Here is a 26,457-nt window from a genome sequence, read left to right on the forward strand (position 1 = left end):
GCTGACCAAATCTAAACTACCAACTTCCCACCTAAAGCCATCTGCAAACTGGACCACCCACTTTGCCAATATTATATAAAAATTATTATATCTTCTCATTCGTTTAATATGTTTTATTTATTAAACTTAACTTCTACATAAGGTACTTGTTAGAGCTGTTACATACAAAATATTAAAAAACAAGGTTTTCCCTTCTAGAAGTTTCAAGGCAAAGAGGACTATAACCACACCCAGTCAAACATAGTGAGTCCTTACTGTGTGCTACTCAGGACCTGAACTTGGTTTGTGAGGCAGTGGGGAACCCCTAGTTTTTTAGTGGCGAGGGGAGAGATTGAGCTTTGAGGAGACAGTCATAGTAGCTGTGGCTTTGGGCTGCCCTTCCTGCCCTTCCCCATCCCCTGTGTGTACGTGTTTCCATGTAGATTTTCGCAAGGTAGGATGTTTCCCTCCCTCCTCTCTGCCAGTCTGTCCTTGTCTCTTTTTGTCTCAGTCGTATTCCCGGGAGCTTTCCTGATTCCCCCATTTCTGTGAGAGAACCATTCCCCGGGGCCCTTTGGACAAGAATCCGGTTCAGCTGACAGAGCCTTTTCAGTCACTGTGTCTTTGGTTAAACGTGTCCTGTCTCGTCCTCCAGACGGGAGAGTGACGTCCTACGCACCAGGCTGGCATATGGAGTGACTCTCCCCATTTCACCTGTGACATCTGTTCTAACATCTGCACGGAGGAGTCACTCAGACATTAACCGACTAAATGTGATGTGACTTTTACAAAATATTCAGTTCTATTAAATGCATACATTGCTTGAGATTTGTAGGACATTAGAATTTGAAACCGCTTTTATTGGAGGAAGACTGGTTATTAATTTAACAATTTGCCTGAGTGGCAATTCGTTACAACTTTATTGGCTTATGAAATTTGACCCTGTCTAGCATCATGCAGCTTTGTGGGTTTTTTTTTTTTTTTTCCTGTTTGATTTCATTAAGGGATATATTTGCTTGTGTTTAAGAAGCTGAAGAGTCTTTTCTGTTAAGGATTTTGTGTGGGAAAATGGTGGGGAATAACCACTGTGTGATGGTCCACGTTGCTGTGGGTTTACACATCTCCAGAAGCACGCAACGATCATCTTTTGGTTTCATAATTACTGCTGACCGCCTACATCGCCCTCCTGTTGGCCCGAGTGCTTATTTTAGGGTCCCTTGATCTTTGTTTCTCATGTTTACAGTTATTGTAAGGCATCGTTATTAGTCATATGAAGACTTGTTCATTTGTGTTGAGCTCAGAAATATTTGCATCAGATTTTACTTTTGATAAGTAATTGTTTTCCTGCTTGCAGATCTTTAATCTTGCAACGACAAAATGAAGACATAGGTCACCAAAGTGCTGGAAGTGAGGATTATTTTAGAAATATTCCAAACTTTTAAGCACAAATTTGTATTCTCATTAGCTAAATCTTCGTGTAAATAATTAAGTGAAAATAAGGACTTTCACAGTTATCTTCAGTCACAGGTTAAAAAGTGCACCCAGTTTGGACAGGTTCAGACTCTCAGCTCTGTAACTGGTTTTTTTGGAGCTAGAAGTGTGTCTGCTGATGCTGTTATTGGGAAGAGGGATCGGGGCTGGGAAGCAAGGCTGGGAAGTGAAGACCAGCAGCCAAGGTGGTCAGAAACCTACAGGCACAGCAGGCAGTGACCCAGAGGGACCGAGGGTGGATGGGCAGTTGTGGCAGCCTATGTAGCCCACTCTTTCAAGAAGGGACTATGGCAGCATAAAAGGTTGCAGGGTTTAAGGGAAACCTCAATAAGAAAACCAAGGAGGAGTTCTGTCGTGGCTCAGTGGTTAACGAATCCGACTAGGAACCATGAGGTTGCGGGTTCGGTCCCTGCCCTTGCTCAGTGAGTTAAGGATCCGGTGTTGCCGTGAGCTGTGGTATAGGTTGCAGAAGCAGCTTGGATCCCGAGTTGCTGTGGCTGTGGCGTAGGCCGGTGGCTAGAGCTCAATTCGACCCCTAGCCTGGGAACCTCCATATGCCGCGGGAGCGGCCCAAGGAATGGCAAAAAGACAAAAAGACAAAAAAAAAAAAAAAAAAAAAAAAAAAAAAAGGAAACTGTCCATGGGAATATGGACCACCCAGTGAAGAGGCAAAGAGGAATGTAGTAGAAGACGAGACAGAGATTAAGGATGGAGGAAGTGAAGAGGGTAGGAATGCAGTGAAGTCAGAAACACTTGACCTTAGAGAGGGGGCAGGACCATTCTTCTGAGATATTGCGGGCAGCTGTGGCAGGTAGGGGTGTACCAGGAGGGAGGCGTGTTTTCCACTGAGCAGGTAGATGCCAGCTCAGGGGCAGGACAGGCAGGATATGGAGTGCAGAGCCAGAGGTCACTGGTGCAGGTGGCAGGGACTGACTAAATGTTTGGGTCACGTGGGATGGGTGTGGGAGGCGTGGGTCTGTGCTGCCACGAGAATGAGAAGCACAGAGGAGTGGTGGATGGTGCAGGCGTGCAGGAATGGGTCTCTGTGAATCACCGCACACACATCCTTCTGGGCCTGACACATGGTTGTTCTCCCAAGAACAAGTGGGTGATGGGTAAGGAGCTCAGGCCAGGGAGCAGGGCTGGCCTTTCTCGCGGGGAAACACTGTAAAAGTTCATATAAGTTCTTTTTTAAAAAGTTTATAAAAGCTGATAAAAAATCAGCCAGATTCTTTAGGGGGAACGTCTTTTCCCCTTACTAATACCTTTCTCTCTTTCAATGGCCAAAACCCAGCAGCCTGTGTTTTAATTTTTACTTCCTTCTCAGTCACCAAATCGATCTATTTCATAGAGAATATGAAGATGATCCAGAAGGAAGCCCAAGTGGCTTTGCTTCAGTGAGTCGGATGTTTTCCTCCGGTGAATTTAAATGGAAAATCATTTGTTCCCTGGAAAAAAAAAAGGAAAAAAAAAGTCAGTGACACATTTCCTGTCCAAGATGGTGAATTAACACATGCATTTAATCTCCACTCCCTTCTGAATCTCATTAAAATGACAGTAGGGGTTTTTGTAAAGTTACAAGGATGGAGAAAATGGGAGCAACAAAATTTTGGAAATGGAAAAACAGCTGAACACGTGAGAATTGATGTAGCTGACTTGAGAAAGCTGAGCCTGAAGCTGGCGGGGGAGGGAGCGACAGACAGTCTGGCTTATGTGGAGACACCCCCCTTCCCCAGCCCAGGACTTGGTGCCACCAGATGCCTCTGGGAATTGGAGTAAAGGTAGGGATAAAAGAGGAGAGCTGTCTGAAAGCTGGATTCGGAAGCAATTAGACCCTAGATGGCTGAGAGACTACATGTGTCCTGATATCGGAGAGGTTAAAAGTAGCAAAATTCTCATCCTTCATGTGGGCAGTTTCGTAGATAATGCTTGAAAAATGTCTAAACAAAAGAAGCATGTTACTTAGACAAATGGACATAGGTACTAAAAAGGAAACAAAGAACTTAGCTAAAGGGGTTGAATGTCACTGCTTCTGGAGAGGGGGATTTGAGAACTACGGGCTGTGTGTGCGTGTGTGTGTGCCTAATTCTGATAAACATTAAATCACTACCAAATTTAATTTTAATTTAGTTTGCTGAATTCGAGAAAGAGGAAGAAGGGGTCAGAGAACACAGAAGCTGCATTAGGAGTCCTTGACCCAGGTTGTCCTGGAGGAGACGTGGATGCACCCACCAGGCATTGGGACAGCCCAGGACCCCGGCCGGCCCCGTCATTCTGGGCAGGCCCCTTGCAGAGTTGGTGTCATGCCTCTTGTGGGTCAGAGCCTGGCTCCTCTTCTGGTGGGAGAATCGGTCCCCTGCCCTTTGGGGAGGACTCTTAGGAAGAGAGGAGATCAAGCTCTAAGTGAGACAAAACCCCGCCCCCAGAACTGTTCAAGCTTCTATTCTGAAAGCTCCAGGGGGCTCCTTTGCTTGGCAAGGCTGCATCATGACTGAGTAAACAGGGATGGATGGCAACTTTCAACATAATGAAAAAGCTGTAATTACCCTTCATTTTAATGCACTGAATGGAAATTTTTTTTATAGTGGAGTCTACACATCTCTGCTTTCTTGAACCTGGCATACCAAAAACTAGTTTGAACTTTTCTGGAGAAAAAAACCAAAAAAAAGCCTGCTTTTTCTTACTCTCCTCCCCCACATTTTATGATTTTGATGTCCTCTTTTACATCTTCATGCCCATCCTTTTGCTATTGATTGTGCTTATCGTCACGTTCACAGGCTTTTTTTTTTTTTTTTTTTTTTTTTTTTTGCTTTTTGGCTTTTTGTATTTTCTAGGGCTGCACCTGCGGCATATGGAGGTTCCAGAGCTGTAGCCACCAGCCTACACAAGAGCCACAACAACACAGGATCCGAGTTGCATTTGTGACCTACACTACAGCTCATGGCAACGCCGGATTCCCAAACCACTGAGCGAGGCCAGGGATGGAACCTGCAACCTCATGGCTCCTAGTCGGATTCATTAACCTCTGAGCCACAATGGCAACTCCTTCACAGACATTTTTTGATTTTTTTCTTTTTAACCTGTGTCCTGGCTTGTTTAAGTGATTTACTTTCCAGTATGATTTTCTCTTTCCCTAGATTCCTGCTTCTTTTCTATTTAGAGAAGACCTTTCCATATTTCCTAACCTTTGGGATAGGTTTAGTATTGCTGTATTCTCTTTTAGTTTTTGCTTTTCAGTAGTTTGAACTTTCAGTGACTCGGGGTCATCTTGAGGAGCATCTGTTAATTGCTGGGGTTAATGTGGCGATGCCCCCAGGAGCCTAAGTTTTGGGGGGCCCTTAACCTGTGCACTGGTCGCTTTCTGGTCTGCTGTTCAGTCCCATTCCCAGCATTCATAGTTCAGTTCCAGGTCTGTTCAGCTTTCACTTCTTGCTGCTCCTACGATCCTGCTGCGTTTTCCACTGCCTCTCTGTACAAATACATTTGTCCTCTTTCCAATATGCTGCTTCTGGTCCCCTGTGACCAAGCTTGGTAGATTTCCCTCGCCTCAAAGCGAGAACCTGACGCACTCCTGCGTGGGGAGGACAGGCAGAATGTCAGGCAGACCTGCGTGACTGGGTTTTGATTGCTCACAGACCTTTGTTGTTCTGCAAACTCCTCGGATTGCTGTGCGTTCTTAGGAGCCGAGGTTTCCGGATAAGAAACCTGTCATCATCCATCACATGGTTTGCTCACATCAGTGTCTCGCCCAACACAGCACATGTAAAGATCATCTGTAAGATTCATTCTGAAAGGATTTCGCAAGTGTTCCATTAGAAAGGTTCACAAGAGGGAGTCTGGGAGCCTGTAACTTTTCATTTTATTTATGTCAGGATGTTTCTCAGCCCCAGTGTGCAGAAGTAAGGGGTTCCTCCCTGGGGATCCTGGGCCCTCATACCATGTCTTGCTGTGTGGTGTTAGGTTAGTCGCTCAACCTGTCTGTTGCTCATTTTCCTCTAAGTGGCAGTGAATTGTAGGGTTCCCTAAGGGCGCCATGGGTTCTAGATCAGTTACCTAAGTAGTGATTTTGGAATGGCTTAATTACAGTCACTTTAAAAGAGTAGACGATTAAACAAGTAATCCTAGGCAGTGGCTCAGGTGCATGAATTGCAGCCCATCAGCTTGTGTTTCCAGAGGAGAGTTAATGCCTAACTTTGAAGGTGGAGAGTGACCTCTCTGAAGGTGAGATACTGGAAACCTCAACTCCTTTGGAATCTTGGCATCTGTCCTCTTTTTGAAGAATCACCAGATGTTCTCCTAGGTACTTTAGGTAACCAGCAATTAGTGAAGGCACAGAAGCTAAGATGTAGCAAGGTCATTGGCAGTGGGCCGGCCTGACCCCCTCTTAATTCCCCTGAAGGATCCTTCCTTGATGATAAGGGAGGGTAAAGGGAATGATCACAAAAGTGACAGCTAGGCCAACTCAGGCGGAAACTTCTCCACTTCTCCTGGGGCTGCTTGTATAAAGTGCGGTTTTTGCATCATCCCCCGATATTGAATCTTTGGGTGGGGGGGACCAGGAATTTGCATTTGGAAATGAGGGTGGAGCAGAGAGGCCCCTCCTGGGTTCATGCTCACCTCTTGCCCTCTTTCCTCTGCCCCTCAAAGTGTGAGTGCTCCGAGCAGATGGGCATTTGCTTGCCAGATTGGTGGGCAGCTGCCTTTCTTGGGAGCTGCTCCTTCTTCCCAGCACAGCTGAATTTCATTGTGAAATATCCCAGTGCCAGGGGCAAAGGGCAGGGAATAAGGGGGATGTCCGACTTCCCTGGATCCCTGTCCTGTGAACAGATCCCAAAGCTGTGCCTTCTCATCAATCACTTCCTCTTCTTCCCTCCTTCCCTTGTAAACCCACAGAGTCTCTGAAAGCTTCGCTTTTCATCTAAATAAACTCAGCACCTTAACAAATTATCTGCTGGGGAGGGGTCAGGCTTCCTTCAACTCTGGCACTCCCATAGAAATCATTTTTGTTATTATTCTGTTATACCTGTTTATTAAAGCTGAGAAGAACCGCAATTAAGTTAAAGTTCACAGTAAATTAAATCATTTTTCTCAGAGAGCTACCAGAAGGTTTTATGTAGATATAAAACCTATTAGGTATCCTTGGATCTAAAATGAAGTAAATAGACTAGATGGTCTCTAAGCCTTTTCTGCCTTCTCAGTTCTGTGGTCTACAAATCATATAATATCATATGGTATGATATAATATAATATATAAATAAGGGGCTATAGTGGGTAAAGTGAACAGATGCTTTCTAGAAAGGTTTTAACAGGAGAGGTAAATCTTCTAAGAATAAGGACTTAGAAGCAACTTTAATTAACCGGTATTCTCGTATGAGAGGTCGGTGCTGTGTCAGAAACACATCACTACACATGTTAACATAGTGAAGGAAAAACACAGTCATGCATTTGCAGAATGTGCTTAGTGACAAGCTGTTGTACTAGTACTTATTAGAGATGCAAAAACTAGCCAACAGTCTCTGCTACCATTGAAAGTTATAGAATGCAACTAAGCCAGTGGAATAGGTAGGTATATGTGGAGTTTAAAGGAAGGAGCAATGGGGGTTTTGTTGGTAGGGAGGGAATGGGGCTTAAGGAGCTGGAGGGGGGCAGGTCTGTGTGCACAGAGTGCAGGGTTGGGCTTTCCCAGTGGGCCAGAGGGAGAGGCTTCATTGTCAAGGTGTGCTTTCCATGCACACGAGTATGTTGTCCTGGCTGAAGGGAAGCTGCAGAAATTAGGTTTGGGAACACAGGTTGGGTTAGATGATGGGAGCGTTTTAATTCAAGGATAAGGGGGTTGACGTTGATGTCTTAGGCCAGCATTGCCCAAAACCTGACGTGGGGAACACTGTTCATGCTCCTGGGAAGGGGTTTCTTCACCAAATCTTCTCTTCTCCTTTGGAGATTCCCTGGACACATCAGCATGCTAAATATCCCCCATGTAGCTCAACATCTCCCAGACCAAGCATCGTGGGTTAGAAAGCCCTTCTTTCAAATTCTTTCTGTGTCTTGAACTCTTGTGGAAACCTCTGTGGGCACTGGGGCCATGAAATATTGGAACAGGCACGAACTGACCCGTCTCTCCTCTGCCCCCTGGGTCCCCGTACTCCACACAGCCCTGGGACATGGACGCCTGGGCTGTAGGATTGGAGGAAGGTGATGGTGAAGGTCTGGTTCAGGTGTGCCGAACGTGGGGTCACCGAGGGGTCATTGTCTTGGTTCATTCGGCCAGCTATTACAAAGTGTCACAGACCAGATGGCTTCAAACAACAGAGACTTGTCTCAGAGGCTGGGAAGTCCAAGGTCATGGTGTGGGCCGATGTGGTGTGGTGCCTGGTGAGGCCTCTTTCCTGGTTCATAGCCGGCACCTGCTTGCAGTCTCCCCACATGGTGGAAGCGGCAATGCTTTAGAGGAGTACTAATCCCGCTCACGAGGGCTCCGTACTCACGACCACAGCACCTCCCAAAGGTCCTGTGGATTTGGGTGGGGGGACACAGTCAGACCATAGCAGAGGGGCAAATGGAAATAACTGGTAAGTTGCTGAAGGGACTATGGGAAAGCTGGGGGTGGAGTTGAGGCTACAGATAGAATTGGTGTCATCAAAATGGAAGAGTTATTTGAAAGGATGGGTTCTTTAATGAAGAAAGGGTCGGGAGGAAATACGGGAAATCACAGGATACGAGTACATGTTTGTATTGCAGAACTGGATGTTTTCCTTCAACCTCCAAGCTTAGAAGCTTCCTGGCACCTCTCAGGCTCTGCCCTGCTCTCCATTGTCTTTTTTTTTTTTTTTTTTTTTGTCTTTTTTGTCTTTTTGCTATTTCTTGGGCCGCTCCCGCTGCATATGGAGGTTCTCAGGCTAGGGGTCCAATCGGAGCTGTAGCCACCGGCCTACGCCAGAGCCACAGCAACGCGGGATCCGAGCCACGTCTGCAACCTACACCACAGCTCACGGCAACGCCGGATCGTTAACCCACTGAGCAGGGGCAGGGACCGAACCCGCAACCTCATGGTTCCTAGTCGGATTCGTTAACCACTGCGCCACGACGGGAACTCCTACATTGTCTTTACTCTGTAGCAGTTGTTACCATCTAACCTGCCACATAATTTGCTTATGTTATTGCTTACTGTGTGTCTTCTTCCAGCTAAAGTGTAAACTCCTTGAGGGCAGGGATCTTTATTTACTCATAACATATCCCAGTGCCAAGAACAGCGCCTGATGCAGAGCTGGCCCTCGGTAAATATTTGTTGAACTGAAGTGAATGTAGGATGATGAGTTTATCTGTCCTTTCATGTATTCACAGATGTTTATTAGGTCCTACTCTCGGTCTGACAGAGGCTGGGCGCCTTACTTCCCTGCCCCAGGGCTCCAGGCCAAGTGCGAAGGGGTTATGTGGAAGAAACCCTTACTGCCCAGGGGACTTGGTGCTCTAGTGCGAGGGCACAGCATGTCCCGTGATTAAGTCACGGGGGCAGCATGGAACCAGAGTGTAGATGCAGTTGAGTCAGGAGGGTGGTTTGTCTGGGAGCAAGACTGGTGGGGACAGGAATTCCAGGCGTGGAACGGAGCCCACACTGGGGCAGCTAGGCCCCTGCTAGCAGCAGCCCTGACACAAAATAGTGCCAGCCCAGAAACTTCAACAAACAAACAATTAGAACACCATAATGGATTGGACTGCATGAAAAGAATTCTACATGGCAACAAGGATCAGAAGCAAAGCTGCAACAAAACTAGAGACTGGGAAAAAGTGTTAGCAACATGTATCAGAAAGGGCTAATATCCCTAATACATTAGGGACGCCTAAAATCAGTCAGAAAAAGGCCAACAGGGGATTCGCATCGTGGCTCAGCAGAAAACGAATCTGACTAGCACCCATGAGGACACAGGTTCCATCCCTGGCCTTGTTCAGTGGGTTAAAGATCCCGCATTGCCATGAACTGAGTGTAGGTTGCAAATACGGCTCAGATCCCGCGTGGCTGTGGCTGTGGCGTAGGCCAGTGGCTACAGCTCTGATTTGACCCCTAGCCTGGGAACTTCCATATGCCTCGGGTGTGACCCTAAAAAGACCAAGAAAAAAAAAAAAAAAAAGAAAGAAAGAAAGAAAAAGGCCAACAACCCTGATGTTTGTATTCTTTGCAGAGAATATGAACATGGGTCACAACAAAGGAAATTCAAAGGACTCTAAAATCAAATGAAAAGATGTTCAGACTCACCTGCAAATGACGTAAACCTGCTTTAGGTAGAGGGACAGTTAGGAGCAGGGAGTAGAAATCCCTGCCTTCTCAAAGCTAAAGTCCAGTTGTAGAGACAGAAAATAAATAAAAAGCAGGTAAATACAGCCCTCACTGTGTCTGGCAATGATGTGTGTTTTGGAAGCAGTGAGGCAGAGAGGCGGCTAAGGTGTCCCCAGTGGGGCGGAGGGCTGCTCTTCTAAATAAAGTGAACTGCTCACATCTGCGCAGGTGTGATTGTCGGTGGAGAGCAAGCCTTTCAACATCTAGGAAGGGAGTATTTCAGAAAGAGGGGCCCCTGGCCACAGTGCGGTGAGGATGCTTGTTCTGCTCTCAGAGATGGGAGCTGTGTCTAGGGGTCTGAGCAGAGGAGTGGCTGCATCAGAGAGCCTGGGGGTAGGAGAGGGATGGGGCAACGCCGATGCCGGAAGACCCTCCAGGAGGCCTGTGCAACAATGACTGTGGCCCAGTCCAGGCTGGTTGGGGTGAGGGGGATGCTGACTGGCCTCATTCTGGATGTTCTGAAGGTTCTGCTGATGTGATTTATTCATGGATATGGGTATGAAGAAAGAAAGAGGGCAGGATTGCAGGATTCTTGCCTGGGTTTTCTTTACCAAGATGTGGAGGCCTTGGGGTGGTGGGGAGGCGGGTTTGAGAGGAAGATCAGAGGTTTGGATTTAGACATATGGGGTTTGATATGCCCAGTCGACTCTCAAGTCTGAAGTTCAGAGGAAGGTCCACACGGGAGGTCATGAGTTTGGAAGCCATAATCACAAAGCTGGTCTTTCAAGCTGGGAAAGGTAACTATGAACAGAGAAGACAGAGCCCTGACCCTTCAATGTTTGGTTGCCAGGGGGACACAGGACAGCAAGCCTAGCAGGTGAAGGTGCAGCCAGTCCGGCAAGGGGAGGACTGTGGTCTCCTGTAGGCCCAGGGAATGAGGGGCTTCAAGGAGATGCCACTTCTCATGCATCAGATCCAGGTCTTGTATCAAAGATCTGGAAGTTCCTTCACACACAGGTCGTGATGGATGGGTGAGAATGTAGGGGAAACAGAACCGTCACAGTGTTAGGGGATCTAAGTTGGATCCACAGCTAGGGAAGCCCAAATGACAGTACATTTCAGAATTACAAAACATATCACTTTGAACTAGCAATTGCTATTTTTTCAGAGTTTACTCTACAGATATGACCACATATTTGGGAAAATACATAGATCGAGAGTTTTCTTGAGAACAACCTAAATGTTCTATAGGAGGATCCTCATTTAAATAATTAGGGTCGATCCATATGATGGGATATTATGCTACCACTTAAAAAATAAAGATACATATATATATATGTATATTCACCTGTACACACACATACACACACACCCCACACATATATACATATATAAGGAAGAGCTTATATACACATAAAGATAAAACACACACACACAGAGTTTTAAAAGGCAAGGGAAACTGTGTGCTGTTTGCTAATATTTGTTTTAAAAGGTGAGCGGGGAAGAGAGAGCTCTGTGTGCTGGTGAGGACACTACCCTCTTGGGAAGGGTACCTGAGAGGGGCTAACCTGGTTGCCCAGTGAGAGGGGACGAGGAGGCTGGGAGATGGGGAAGGGAAAGGTCATTATCTTTATACCAGTATACATTTTGTAAATTGTTGAGCCAATATGACTTTATTATCTGCTCAAAAATTAGTATAGGACGAGACGTAAAAAGAAAGGGAGAGGTAGACAGGGTGACATCACACGGGCCTTGTGTCACGGTGATCATGCCAGTCTGGTGGTGGGGCAAGAACTGACTTACAGTCCAGACAAAGATGTCCTGGGTGTGAACAGCGAATCTTTGTCAGTGGGGTGAAATGAAATGAAGAGCGTCTGCCGCTTATTGCTTATATGACCCTGCCCCAAGGGAGTCAGGTGGCCTGTGCTTAGCATGGTGGCCTGGTCATTAGATTCCACAGAGGACGAGGAAGGGTGCCGCTTTGTTTCACGTGGATTCCCCAGGTGGAGCTCTGGCTGAGGGAGGAGGGCCTCCTCCATGTGGTCCATTCTCAAAGTGTGCTGCTGTGGGTTTGGCATCCATCTGGCTTGCAGGGGTCTATTTACTAGACCTGGTTTATCTGTTCCATCTCATGTAGAATGGGCTTTAACCACTCAAAATCCATCTTAAAGTAAATCGGCTTTTGTTGATGCCAAGATCATTTGGGAAGAAGGCCAAGAAAAAGAGACTACCAACTGGAACCATCTGAAAAATACTGCGCTATGCATCTCCATGGGGATCATGGCGTCAACACCCATGTGTTGGAGGCACACCCAAACTTGAGACGCCTGGAGCTGGGGGGCAGAGCGTATGGTTTATCAAGCCTGTATTTGTGAACAGGTACCACATGTAAATTAGCCCAAACAGATGATCGGATATCCATATTCTCAAGGCACTTCTATGTTGTGTCATGAGACCATGTCATATTGAGATACTTGTAAAACGGATGATAAATTGGCCTCTTGAACAAGGTCCCACAAGACTTGTGTCATGTAGAATTCCATCTTCCAGGAAAGAGCTCACTCGACCTAGTTTGGAACATTTGAAGTAAATTAAAATTGCAAACATATATTTCTTTTGTCACCATTTGAAACAGTCTACCTTTTGACTTTGGTTTCTAGCTTCAACACACCCACGTATATGTTTTCACTGGATATGTTTGCGGTAAAAGGGCCTTTAAGGACAGCAAAGTAAATTTTCCATTGAAAAGGCAGTCTTTAAGTATGTAAGCCTAAGATCAAATATCTCTTATGAGTAGTTTTTCAGTTATACTTGCTTCTGAAAGTTTTTAACCATGTGCTACATGGTATATTTTAGATTCAGATCATTTAGATTGGTATAGAAAATCCCATCCAGAATGGTTGAAAGGTCACCTGCTTCCTGTTCGGCATGCATAGATGGCATTCATTTCAGTTGAAGAAGTGCTGCTGTGACTTGGACTAGGTCCCACTTCCCTTCAAACAGAGACTCTTCCTCGTAGCTTAATATTGTGTGTTTCATATATTTTAACATTTTCCTTTTATTTTTATGGCTGGTTGGCTCACATCTAAGGTTCTCTCTGATGAGAAGCAGGAAACTTGATGGAAGTGAAAATTTCTCTTTACTGCATTCCGTCATATGCCATTGTACTAATGTTCTCAGCTAATGTAATTATGTCTCATCTTAGAAAATTCGCATCTCTTATATTTTTAAAAAATATAATCTATTAGCATTATATCTCATTTTTTGGGTCATTAAGCTTTAAGCCCTTCAAAAACAAACCCTTTTAAATATTTGTTATAAACTGTTTTAAAACAATAATTGGAAAATAATGTGAAACCAACATTTCCCTCTGTAAAAAATGTGAGCTGTTTAAATTTTTTGAAATGACATGGAAAGAAGCAATAAATTTCCAAAATATAGTTCTGTACATAAAACCAAATAATATACTTTTATGCGGCCATACCAGCTTTTAAGATTTAACATCATAGCTATAAATGGAAAGGTCCACCGTGGGCCCATGGCCTGGCCTTGTGTTTGTTCTCATGGCCTGTGTCTTCCATTCCCTTTAGTGCCGAAAGAACTAGACCCTCATAGGAATCCCTGATTATGGGCTTTCCCTTTGTCTTTTCTCTGTTGCTTGATGACCTTCTGTTTATTTCCTTGGTTCTCAAGTTCATCACCAGAAAGGAATTTGAGCGGGTTTTCTTCTTGGTTAACATTCCAAAAGAAATGTAACCCAAAAGCTTTTTCTGGAAACAAACTTGGAGTCATGGAATCAGGAACCTAATTGTAGGGTCTTTGGCATAGAGCAGCGAGGCTCAGAGACAGTCTTCTTGGCAAAAAAAAAGCAGCCCCAGCCAAGTCTGCACCTGAGATGTGGCCTTTTGCTGCTTTCTGGACTTTGATCCCAAGTTTTAGTCCATGTTTCCAAGCCTGTCATTGGATTTGTGTAATATGCGCACAGCCGTCAGACTTTCATGCTTTTGATCACTCTGTTAAATAATGTAGCACGTTGAAATTATATAACAAACATGTCATGGCTTTTCAAAAGACAGTTTACCTAGTTAGTATTGGGTTTCAAATGAAGTTTATTGAAACCTAACAGAGATTTCAATTTCTTTGGCCAAAATTAGCTGCCATCTCTTGTCTTACTTGGGTGGCCACATCAAAGTAGAAGCACAGAACCCTGCTTCCTTTCCCTACCCCATTAACAGTTGCCCCCAAGTGTGACATTTTGCCTTTAAAGAAAACAGGGGCAAGGCTTTATTTGAGGCTCTCACAGCCATTTCATTGAAATCAGTTAGATGGGACATTGACTAAAAGAAGAAATACAGTTATTTTGTTAAACAACACTTTCAAGCCATATGAACAACTACACATGGCTCTAAAATACACAAATTTATGATGAAAATGCATTGGCATAGTATTTGGAAGATGATGGAAACATACAGGGAAACAGAACTTGTTCCTGAAAGAAACAACAGTCCCACGTCTTAGTCCCTCATTGTCGTTGGCCTGCTTTCAATTTCGGAACCCGTTCTTGTCTCCAGAGCACCTCTCTCTGCTTCACCCCAGGAGCCCACCAGGCCATGCCCTGCTATGTAAGCTAAGAGCCACACTCTGTAAGATAGGAGAGCTCTCTTGGCTTACCTCTGTGGTTTAGAAACTTCTAAATATTGAGTTTGCAAATGGTCATTACAAAAGAAAATTTTAATAAAATTCTAATTATTTTCAGAAGAGTGGAGGCTTTTTGTGCTTATAATTCATCAGTGAAAAATACTTGTGTTTTAGTGCTGGAAGCCCTCTCTTTCAGCCTCTAACATCACAGGTGAAGGAACAGAGGTTGCACAGAAGTTATCTTGGTCTGTGTCTCCCCGCTGGGCCAAGAGGGACCTGAGGGGGCACAGCCCTTAGTGCTGGGCAATCTGGTCCTTTACTCAGCTCAGGAGAGGCTATTTGGGTAGTTTTCCTGCATTTCCTTATCCTTTTAAGAATTGTAAAGGCTCTGCTTAACAGCGAGCGTTATTGAAAGCCTGCCTGTGAGGGCTGCTTTTCGCTATTGCACCTATGTAAATGGACAGTCCCCTTCCCACCGTGCAGAGACTGTCATTCTAAAATAGCAACAGTAAAGACAGGCAGATAAAAGACACAGTGACAACTGGTGAACAAGGGACCTGCAAAAAATCAGGTACTTACTTTTTAAAAATTCATTTTATTAAAGTATAGTTGATTTACAATGCTATGTTCATTTCTGCCATACAGCAAAGTGTTTCAGTTATACATATGTATACATTGTTTTTCATATTCTTTTCCATTATGGTTTATCACAGGATATTGAATCTATATTCAATAGCATAGTTCCCTGTGCTATACGGTAGGTCCTTGTTGTTTATCCATCTCTATATACTGGTTTGCATCTGCTAATCCAAACTGCCCAGTCCATCCCTCCCCCAATCCGCTCCGCCTTGGCAACCACAAGTCATATGATTACTTCATACAATAAATATATGTTAATGTCAGTGGAGTTAATGGTATAGTTATTAAGAAGGTGGGAGGCAGAACTAACCTCTGTAAGCTCATCACAGGATAGTAAGCTCAATTGGCCAGGTCTTGTTTCTGAACGTGTTAATAGGAGATGCAATGCAGGCATCCTGAGCCCTGGCCTGCACCTGAGCCCTTTCCACTGCTGGGGGACACAAGCACAAACATATGTCCATATTTTAATCGAGTTCAGCGTTCTGGAGCTCCCGCTATGGTGCAGCAGGATTGGCACCATCTTGGGAACACTGGGACGCGGGTTCGATCCCCAGCCAGGCGCAGTGGGTTAGGGATCCAGTATTGCCGCAGATTCAGGATCTGATCCCTGACCTGGGAGCTCCATATGCGGGGTGGCCAAAAGAAAAAAAAAAAAAGGAAAGAAAGAAAAAAAAAAAAGAGTTCAGCGTTCTTGTTTCTCCACTGAGGACACTCAGGCAGGGAATAAGAACTCCCTTTCTTCCTTGTTATATAACTTTTCAACATAATTATTACAATTTTATAATAGGTACAAGCGCAATCAGCTGTACCAGAGTAGGTATTTATTCTCACTTTCTATCTAGGCACTAATGTGAAAACACAGAAAGGACATCCTCAAGTTTTCAGAAGTTTAAACTTTTCTGATTGATTCTTTTGAGTTTATTTTTAAGATTAAATGATCTTTAAATTAGGAGTTTGTAATTTATTCTGTAAGGTTTTACATTAAAATTTAGAGTCCTTATATGCCTGCTAAGTCTCCCTTACATAGTGTATTTCCTTGTACAAAAATCCCAATTTGCTACTGCACCTACAGAGTTTATTCTGGCATTGATTAAAAAGGCAGAAATTGTACATGTTCCCACCTCATCATTTTAATATGTTGCCCTGTGTGCTACACTAATGCCTCTGGAGAACTCAGCCATTGTATCCCAGGACAGAGTTATGAGAAGGGATTGTCAGTGGGTGGATAATATAAGCATGAGTTCCCTTACCCTGGCTTGTTCCCCGTGCTTCTAGAAGTGTGTAGCTTTTTACAGCGCTCAGCATGTTTAAGTAATGGGTCTTTTATTTATTTATTTATTTATTTAGGGCCGCACCCGGGGCATATGGAGGTTCCCAGGCTAGGGGTTGAATGGGAGCCACAGCTGCTGGCCTACAACGCGGGATCCGAGCTACATCTGTGACCTACACCACAGCTCTTGGCAACACTGGGTCCTTAACCCACTGACTGAGGCCAGGGATTGAACCTGAGTCCTCATGGATCCTAGTCAGGTTCATTAACCACTGAGCCATGAAGGGAACTCCCTAAGTAGTGGGTCTTAATGGAACTCAACACAGCAGTTAAATGACCTGCATCTGGGGGGGTGTGATCAATAAATGTCATTGGCTTACCAATTGGTGTTATTAGTTTAAGTATCAAAAATTACTTTCATTATCCAAAATGGTGAGATCTTTTTATTTTGATATTATGAATACTGACTATAGAAATAGAGAACTATTGTAAAAAATCCACTTGTTAAAGAAATCTTAGATAATATAGTTCCGTTTTACCTCTTGAAGTAAATACTCCTTATGGTTTTGTATGGGAGTCCTTTAGGAAAAAAAATAAAAAGAAGTGAAACTAGGAAACATTTCTTTTGGCCATGCTGATGACATGCAGCAGTTCCCAGGCCAGGGACTGAACCTGTGCCACAGCGGTAACTCAAGCCACAGCAGCAACAACATGGATCCTTAGTTGCTAGGCCACGAGGGAACTCTAAAAACATTAAAAAAAAAATCTTGATCAGGGTAAAATAACTTGAAAATAAATATTTGTATATATGAGCTGGACCAGTCATTTAGAAAAAAAAAGTTGGAATCTTGATGTCTTGCCCATGTCTGTCTGTCTGACTCTCTTCCAGCTTCTAACCCCACCACCTTGAAACAGTAACTAAAGAACAAGGAATGTGAAAACAAAACCAACTTAGCTTCTTTGGTGGGGGCAGAAGAAGGTGGTAACTTGGTCTTACAGTTTTTACTTATCTGATTTTCACCATCTACTTTAAAACTCACTCTGCTCTTTAGACAGGATGGTTTGACTTATAGAAGGCAAAGACATCCTGCTTTTAAGTTTTTTAGCAAGATATGGACTTTTTCATTGGGCTGTTTCTTTGCTGAAAATAATTTGGAAAGTAGGGAGAAAGTTACTTAACACCTAACCCAGACTGGTTTTTTATAGGCACTGTTGATGTGAAGACCTCTGGGGTAGACTAGATTTCCTGGTAATTTAATATCAAAGGACTAATGCAATTTGCATCTTAGGCATATGATCAGATTTCCTTGTTACATATGTGACTCAGTTTCGTGGCATGATCTCATTCTCTCCCCCTATATTTTCTTAGAACTGGGTCAGTGCCTATCCGGTACTTCTGCAATGTTCTACCTCACAGCGTAAGTCCTGGATATACATGACCATCTCAAGAGGCCATATTAAGGGCCAGAAATTCAAATCGTGTTTTGAAACAATGCATAACTGGAAAACCGTGGGCGGGCCATTGGGCTCAAACAAACCAGCATTCAAGACCTTTACCATTTCTTTCGGAAAGTTCTGTAGCCTTTCTCCAAGTTTCCTGTATAATATATGTAAAGTGCCTGGCAGGTTGCCTTTTGTTTCCCTTGATTGGGTACCCATTAGTCTTTGGCCTGGGTTTCCCACATCACTGGGGAGCAGTGAAAGGTACAGTCACTCCATGTATGTAGGTCAAGGTTATAATCCTTTCATTTCCTTAAAAAATAAGAGCAGTGTATGCTACCTATCAGTGGATTGGCAGAATGTCTGCAAAGTTCGTATCATAAAAATCTTTTTAAAGAAACAGTTGTTAATGTAGCAAACCAAACAATGAAATAAATAACAGTGGGACTCATGGTCTTGATCACTTTTTAAAATTAGGGGTTTTATGGATTTTCCGTCGTGGCTCAGAGGAAACAAATCTGACTAGCATCCATGAGGATGCAGGTTCGATCCCTGGCCTCGCTTAGTGGGTTAAGGATCCGGTGTTGCCGTGAGCTGTGGTGTAGGTCACAGACGCAGTTGAGAGCTCTGATTTGACCCCTAGCCTGGGAACCTCCATATGCATGGGTGTGGTCCTAAAAAGACCAAAGTAAATAAATAAATGAAATTAGGGGTTGTATATTGTTAACGTAACTTTTCCATTTTTCAACTTATATTTTCATGCCCATTGTTAAAGAACTTCATTAATAATACACTTTTCACTTCCCTGTGGACGTTTATTGGACTATAGATATTTTAAGAAGGGGAAGGTACGGGAGAATTTCTCTCACTTTTTAATAGATGTATGATATTTTTGACAGCTATACTTGTTTCTTTACATATTTCCCGTTTTCATCCATATCGGTATCATCTTGACAGTGTTTCTTCTTGAGTCCTCAATCCTTCTCAAGGCAGCCTTTTTTTTTTTTTTTTTTTTTAAACTGCCTCTGGCTTTGTGTTCTGAACTTTCTGAAAGCTGTGTTCTTAGAATCTGGGGTGGATGTTTGTCCCACCTTTCGCTGTTCTGTGCTCGTGTTACCCACAGGTTCTTACCTATTTGTTGGACCGAAGCCCAGCTGGGCTGTGCCGGTCACTATCTTATCGCCTTCGTGGTGATCAGCCGAGGCAAGATAAGCCGGGTGCCTGCAGCAGAGTGAGGCTCCCAGGCAGACCTCTGAGCCGCTAAAAAATCCCCCAGTGTTGTTGAATTTCGTCTTCGTGCGGGCTTTGAGGCCTGTAATAGGACAGCATCTTGAGTAGCCTGTGTGTGGTCAGGCAGCTCTATCATGCGGTCTCCCGTGAGCATCACTTCCGTTTCCCTCCCTGACGGATCCCTTTCCCTGTGCCTCTTGGAAACCATTCAGCTATATGGCCTCTTGTCATAGAAGGTTATGGCTCCGCCTCTTCCCTTTGCTACGTTCCAGTCAGGGTGTCCATCTACTGAGCCTCAGTGGTGCTTAAGATTATAGTGCCTCGGGACTCTCAGAAATAGAGACGTTCGGAATAGTAACAGTTGGTATCCTGAAATCCTGATCATGTTTTAAAACTTAAGACCCTCAGAGTCTTATTGCCACCTCACTTGGCCACATTCTAGGAAGTGGGTCTGAGTCATCACAGCACATGCCAGGGAGTCTCTCAGATGTGGCCAGGGGAAAATGTGTGTGTGTGTGTGTGTTTTACTCTAGGAGAAATCCTGTGTTTTAGGACATACTTGCTACCTACTCATGGTTATTATTATTTTTTTTTTTCAATATGCTAAGCCAAGCACATCCAGGAAAGGTCAGATCTAAATGTGGAGGTGTGACCCCCCCATGTGAGCCAGGCCACCAGCAGTGGGCTGGAGTGGTTTAGTGAACAGGTTGGGGTGTTGACAAAGAGAGCCTGAAGAAAAGGAGAATGGTCAGTGTGGCAGTTTCCCAGACAATGTAATGCATTTTACTAATTACTGTTCTTTTTTGAAGCTGGTGAGGTTCTTAAGCCTAAGAAGCATGACAGGAATTAGGACTATATAATTCCTATTAGGAGGGGAGAAAATAGAGAAGGAAGACTGAATTGGCAGCTTATTATGTTTATCATTTGTATCAGCCTTGCTCACTGTTTAAAGACACTAAGGACTGAAGTTACTGTAAGTCACTGTGTAAAGAGCTGCTTTGAAATGGTGTTGTAGGACTTTCCATTGTGGCTCAGGGGGTTAAGAACCTGATGTAATGTCCATGAGAATGTGGGTTCGATCCCTGGCCTAACTCAGTGGGTTAAGGATCTGGCATTGCCACAAGCTATGGCACAGGTCACAAATACAGCTTGGATCTGGTGTTGCTGTGGCTGTGGTGTAAGACAGCTGCTGTAGCTCTGATTCAACCTTTAATCTGGGAACTCTCATATGCTGCTGGTGCTATCCTGAAAAAAAAAAGAAAAAAAAAAAGAGAAAGAAATGGTGTTGCATAGAAAGGGAGTTAGAAATGGGGATGTCCAACTGAACAGTAAAAATGTTCAAAAGAATACAGGAAGTGTCTTGCAAAAATAACAGCTGCTCCCACATTATTTGTAATAGCAAAAGATTGGAGATGGCGTCCATTGGTTGGTACTGTTTAAATAAATGCCGGCCCATCCATACAATGTGGGAGCCTGTGTTGCTGTTAGAAAAAGAGTGAGAAAGAGCTCGATACACTGGCAGAGCGTGATCTCCACTGTGTAGTTACCTGAGGGAAAAACCATGGCGAGACAGTGCACACAATATGCTGCTTTTTGCAAGAAAGGGAGGATTATAGACACACAGACCCATTTGCTTCGATTTTCAAGAAGGAACAAGACAATAAAAGATAAATGAAAAACTAATAAAAATGTATAGCAAGAGGGAAGGGTCAGGGTGGAGGAGACCAGGAAGAAAGTAAGAATTACTTGGATACACCCTGATATGTGCTTTGACTTTGGAATCATAAAATGAATTATTTCCAAAGAAGCAAAAACAATTCCCACCCTATATACACAAATGGAAAAAAAAAAAAAAAAAAAGGAAACGAATGAACTCATATTTAGTGACAAAACTGCATAAGAAAGTATTCTCTTTTTTTTTTTTTTTCCTTTTTCTTTTTAGGTTTGCACCCACGGCATATGAAAGTTCCCAGGCTAGGGGTCTAATCGGAGCTGCAGCCGCTGGTCTACACCACAGCCACAGCAACGCCAGATCCAAGCCTCGTCTGCTATCTACACCACAGCTCACGGAAACCCTGGATCCTTAACCCACTGAGCGAGGCCAGGGATCAAACCCGAAACCTCATGGTTCCTAGTTGGATTCATTTCTGCTGCACACAACTGGAACTCCCAGAAAGTAATTATTCTAACTGAACTTAGAACACAATATTTTTACGGTATGTTCTCAATGAGACATACTCTAAGGACAAAAATATTGCAAAATTTAAATTGTATTTAGCAGTTATGTTGATGTGGTTAAGAATTGTTTACCTAAGAGAAAAGAAATAAGCATAATTTTTTTAATTATGTAAAATTCCTGTATACTTAAAGTTGAATGGAAAGTACTAGCAAGATCTTACTCTTCCCTTAAAAAAAAAATGTACCTCGAATTTGTTCAATGAAAAGGCTTAGGGAGGAGTTCCTGTCGCGGTGCAGCAGAAACGGATCTGATTAGGAACCATGAGGTTGCAGATTCTGCTCGGATCTGACGTTGCTGTGGCTATGGTGTAGGCCAGCAACTGTAGCTCCAATTATATTCCTAGCCTGGGAACCACCATATGCCACGGATATGGCCCTAAAAAGCATGCACGCGTGTACAGACACACACACACCCACACCCACACCCACACACACACACACACACACACACACACACACAGGCCTAGGGAATTTCTCTTGTGGCTCAGTGGAAACGAATCTGACTAGCATCCATGAGGACGAAGGTTCAATCCCTGACCTCGCTCAATGGGTTAAGGATCCAGCATTGCTGTGAGCTGTGGTGTAGGTCACAGATGCAGCTTGGATCCCACATTGCTGTGGCTGTGGTTTAGACCAGCAGCTACAGCTCCAATTGGACCCCTAGCCTGGAAACCTCCATATGTGGCAGAAGCGGCCCTAAAAAGACACACACACACACACACACACACACACCCTTAGAAAACAATGAAAACTCAGCAACAATGCACTCCTAGCTCCCAGATTTGGTCTCTAAACACCATTCCCCACTGTAAGAATCCAGGGATCCTTGGAGAAATGCCTGGTTTTAGTCTGAGATGAAAAATGTGCTTAACTCCAGAACCTCTTGTGCCAGAAGGCAAGGGACATATCAGAGGGTAATTGATGATTTCAGAAGGACCTAGAAACCTGTCTGAAGTGTTCAGTTGGCCAGAGATGGGATAATTGACTGCAAATGAATATGTAAAGAATTCATGAGTTGTAATGATATTAAACCAGTAAAAGGACTGTCATACCACTCCTGCATTGAGACTATTTCAAATAACAATGGGGAACATGCATGTATTATGTAAATTATGGAAGAGTCATAAATGCAGAATTAGAGTTCTTGGGCCTTCTCCCCATCCCCTCTTTTCTGCAGTAGACTTGGTATCTGACCTCAGGACTGGAAATACAGTGCTTTGCACTCTTTTTACCCCCAGTTGCCAACATCGTGTTCTCAGCAGAGCCGAAATCTGACTCTGAAATTCTAGTCCAGCTGTTCCTCCTGCTCCTTTCACAGCCTTAATCTCGTAATGCAGCTAAGTCTCAGATTCCCCATCTCTGACCTAAGGATGAGAACAGTCACCTGTGCCCTGTCTGCCCCTCAAAACCAGGAGGAACGGTCACTCACTTCTGCTGTGTCTTCCACCTCCCCAATGCCATGAATTTGCAGTTTTCCCCATAGTTACATCCTGAAATAGGCACTTTATGAAATCCCAGTGGAGATTGGGATCGTTTTAGCTGGCGTCTAGAAAACTAAATATTGCTGGTTCATTACCGCAGATTGGTTGGGGAAGTAATATCCTTTGTCTTTTTGTTTTTTTCAGCCATGGAATTCCACGAACACTTGCACAGCATAGGCACCAAGGAAGGCTTGAAGGAACGCAAACTGCAAAAAGCAGTGGAGAGCTTTACCTGGAATATTACCATCTTAAAGGTATTTTCCACATTGTTTCTGATGCTAGTGACTTTGCAGCCTGTGAGTATACCATTGCTGCATGGACATCATCAGCCCCTCGAGGCTGCAGTGTGATCACAGGAGTCCAGTGGGAGCCTTACTTCCTGGAGAATCCGCAGGCACAGTAGCTGGGCAGTGGGGCTCAGAGGGAGGACAGGGAGACTTAAGTGATTGGCATGTTGTGGATTCTGCCAAGAAGGGAAAGGACCCTGCATTTCACCCTTGAAGCACTGTCAAGTTCACAAATGCCAGTTGCTACATGTGAAATAGAAAACATTGATTACTGAGGAATGACTGGGAATTTGAAGATTCTAGTTACTCAGATTTCATTCAACACTTTAAAGTATCATCTGAGCCTTAATATTAATATGATCCCAGGAAAAAATTAGGAAAGAATTGTAGGTGAGCATAATCAAAAGAAATATGTAAAGGAATTGCCGTTTGAAAGAAATTTTCCTTCAAGGGAAAAGCCATCTCTGTGTATCTCCTTCTTTCTTTCTTTTCCTTTCTCTCAGTCGGTCTTTCTCCCTCCCTCCATCCTTCTCTCCTTTCCTTCTATCTCAGCATGACCATTTAAGAAATTAAATTTTATTTTTATTTTAAAAGTACCATATTTTCATTATAAAAAATGTCAAAATAGCATCTCTAAAGGTAAACATAGTCTCACCATCCAGGATCTTTTGCTGTACATTCTTCCAGTCTTTTTCTCTATGGTATATGTATTATGACATGATTTATTTATTTATTTATTTATTTATTTATTTATTTATTTATTTTTGCCTTTTCTAGGGCTGCTCCCGCAGCATATGGAGGTTCCCAGGCTAGGGGTCGAATCGGAGCTGTAGCCGCCGGCCTACACCAGAAACACAGCAATGCCAGATCCAAGCTGCATCTGCCACCTACATCACAGCTCATGGCAACACTGGATCGTTAACCCATTGAGCAAGGCCAGGGATTGAACCTGCAACCTCATGGTTCCTAGTTGGATTCATTTCTGCTGCACCATGATGGGAACTCCAATTTTTTTTTTTTTTTTTTTTTTTTTATGGTGACTCCTGCAGCATATGGAAGTTCCTGGGCCTCGGATTGATTCTGAGCCACAGCTATGACCTATGCCATAGCTGCAGCAACGCTGGATCATTTAACCCACTGGGTCTGGCCTGGGGATCAAACCTGCGCCTCTGCAATGACCCAAGCTGCTGCAGTTGGATCCTTAACCTGCTGCACTACAGTGGGAACTCCTATTATGACATGATTTTAAAAATAATGTTATGTATATGCCTTGAAACTTTCTTGCATTTTGCCTCAATGATCTTTACTTTCCTTCATCTTAGGCTTGGATAATAATAACAGAAACATTATTTCATTCTGGACCTTGCACAACTCAATGTAATATTACTCTCTGGTTCACCCTCCACACTTTCTTCTTGGTTGACTTTGAAACAGTAATGACATTATCACAGCTGCCTCTTGTAATTTCCCTGTTCCCCCTCAACTTAAAGGATCCCATCCTGCAGCTGTTAACAGTTTTCTGACTTAATTTAATAAAAAGTCGCCCTTCCAAAGCTAGTCAGCTTGCATTCTCTCATGTTAACCCCCTACTCATTTTTATAAAAATCATTTTCTTCCTCAAATACTTCCCATCCGACACATGTACTGTTTAAAATATCTAGATCCTTTGCTTAGTATTTAACTCTGATCATTGCAGTTCAGTAAACAGCAGATATAAAAATTGACAGTGAAGAGGAATTTGGCTTTACAACTTACTGACTCCCTCCTAACTAGATGTGGGGGCTACACTACAAATTTCCTGCAAACCTCAGGAAAAAATAGTTCCTTAGTTTATTGCCCTGTGATAGGAACAGATGCTCATTTGGCTTTTATTTTATGATAAGCGAAAAACAGACTTGGGGCCAAACTTTGATCTGTCAGCTATTGCTTGATTCTGTTCCAGGAAGCAGCAGCCTGGGCATCACCTGGGAGCTTGCTCAAAATGCAGACTCCCAGGGCCCACCCAAGGGCTGCTGAATCAGAATCTGCATTTTTACAAGATCTAAGGGGATTCTTATGCACTTTATAGTTTGAGAAACACTGGGCTAAGAACCACTGAAAATGGGAGCCTGGCTCCACAAATTAATGAAAAACAGCTGAAAAAAGTAATGTGTTAGATTTTAGGAACCAGTAAACTGAACCAAATAGCTACACTGAGGAAACTATTTTCCTTTGAATTATGTTCAGGAGAGAGGATTAACACCTCCAATTTATGTTCATATGGAAACAAATATATAGAATAGGGAAATCTTTTAAAATTTTGCAGGAGAGCATTTGCCGTAGATGGTGTTTGAGTGTGGTAGAACCCAAGCAGAGAGTGGGGAGGAACTGGAGAGCTCTGTGTGTCTTTTTGCGCAGTGGGAGGGCTTTTCCCTGCCAGAGATGTCACAGGCTTAAACTTTCTTTAGAGGAATCAGTGCTTGCAGAGTCTTGGGCCCAAGTTTGGTTTGAATTGAGCTCTGGCGGGAGTGAATGAGTCCCTTGATTTCTCTTCCCTCAACTCCTCCTCCCATCTCCCATCTCCTCCAGGGCCCCCTGTGGTATGCATGGGCACAGGCGAGGGGGCACATGGATTTAGGGGAGCCTTGATATGCTGAGGGAGCCTTGTTGCTGGGAGGCCAGGCATAGGAATTACCAGGGTGCTTAAAACCCAGTCTCTTGAGCCCTACCTCAGATCACCTGGGTCAGACTCTCAGGGGTGGACACAGGGATCTGCCTATGTGACAAGTTCCTCAAGGGATTCTGAAGCCCAAAAGATTGAGTGCCACCCCTCTAGAATCAAATTAGAAGTGCCTTTCTTTCTGTATCAACCCCCATTCATTTGAGCAACAGAGGAGGCCGGTCATCGCTGGTGTGAGAACCGGGGTGATGGGTCACCCTCAGAGCAGGTGCCCTGCCAGAACCCCCTGTTGTCTAAGGCTATCCAGCCCGTTTTCACAGGTCTTTGCTTGATTTGTTTAGTATTTCAATTTGGAGAATTGTTTTTAAATCCAGAAACGGGAGTTCCTGCCGTGGCGCAGCAGAAACGAATCTGACTAGGAGCCATGAGGTTGCGGGTTCAATCCCAGGCCTCACTCAGTGGGTTAAGGATCCAGTGTTGCCGAGAGCTGTGGTGCAGGTTGCAGACATGGCTCGGATCCCGTGTTGCTGTGGCTCTGGTGTAGGCCGGCAGCTACAGCTCCGCTTAGACCCCTAGCCTGGGAACCTCCACATGTTGCAGGAGCAGTCCTAAAAAGACAAAAAGAGAAAATAAATAAATAAATACAGAAACTAACGAAGGAAAAATGTCATTCCTGATCACACCCAGAATGACCCACTATTAACATCTTGGTGTATTCACCTCCAGTCATTTTTTTCATTGATTAAAGATCATTCATTTGTTTTTGTAAACTTAAGTCTCATTATAAAGAACGTTTTTTAAATGTAGAGAAGATAAGTTTTAAAATGACCTCA

At 43.9% G+C, this 26,457-nt stretch overlaps 1 protein-coding gene across 4 annotated transcripts in view; it reads left to right on the top strand.

Moving 5' to 3' along the window:
- The window catches only part of PLCL2 (phospholipase C like 2), a 209,494-nt gene that overhangs the window by 160,156 nt on the left and 22,881 nt on the right, over window positions 1–26,457 (top strand). For all 4 annotated transcript variants that reach the window (XM_021069677.2, XM_084991835.1, XM_084991833.1 and 1 more), the window contains one exon: window positions 22,823–22,932. In XM_021069677.2, the coding sequence (XP_020925336.1) occupies window positions 22,823–22,932 (110 nt within the window). The remainder of the gene's footprint in view (window positions 1–22,822; window positions 22,933–26,457) is intronic.

The sequence above is a fragment of the Sus scrofa genome, chromosome 13 (assembly GCF_054392235.1).
Source record: "Sus scrofa isolate SSC_HxYL_T2T_F1_AM1 chromosome 13, Sscrofa_HxYL_maternal_Yorkshire_Landrace_v2.0, whole genome shotgun sequence".
NCBI classification, from domain to species: domain Eukaryota; kingdom Metazoa; phylum Chordata; class Mammalia; order Artiodactyla; family Suidae; genus Sus; species Sus scrofa.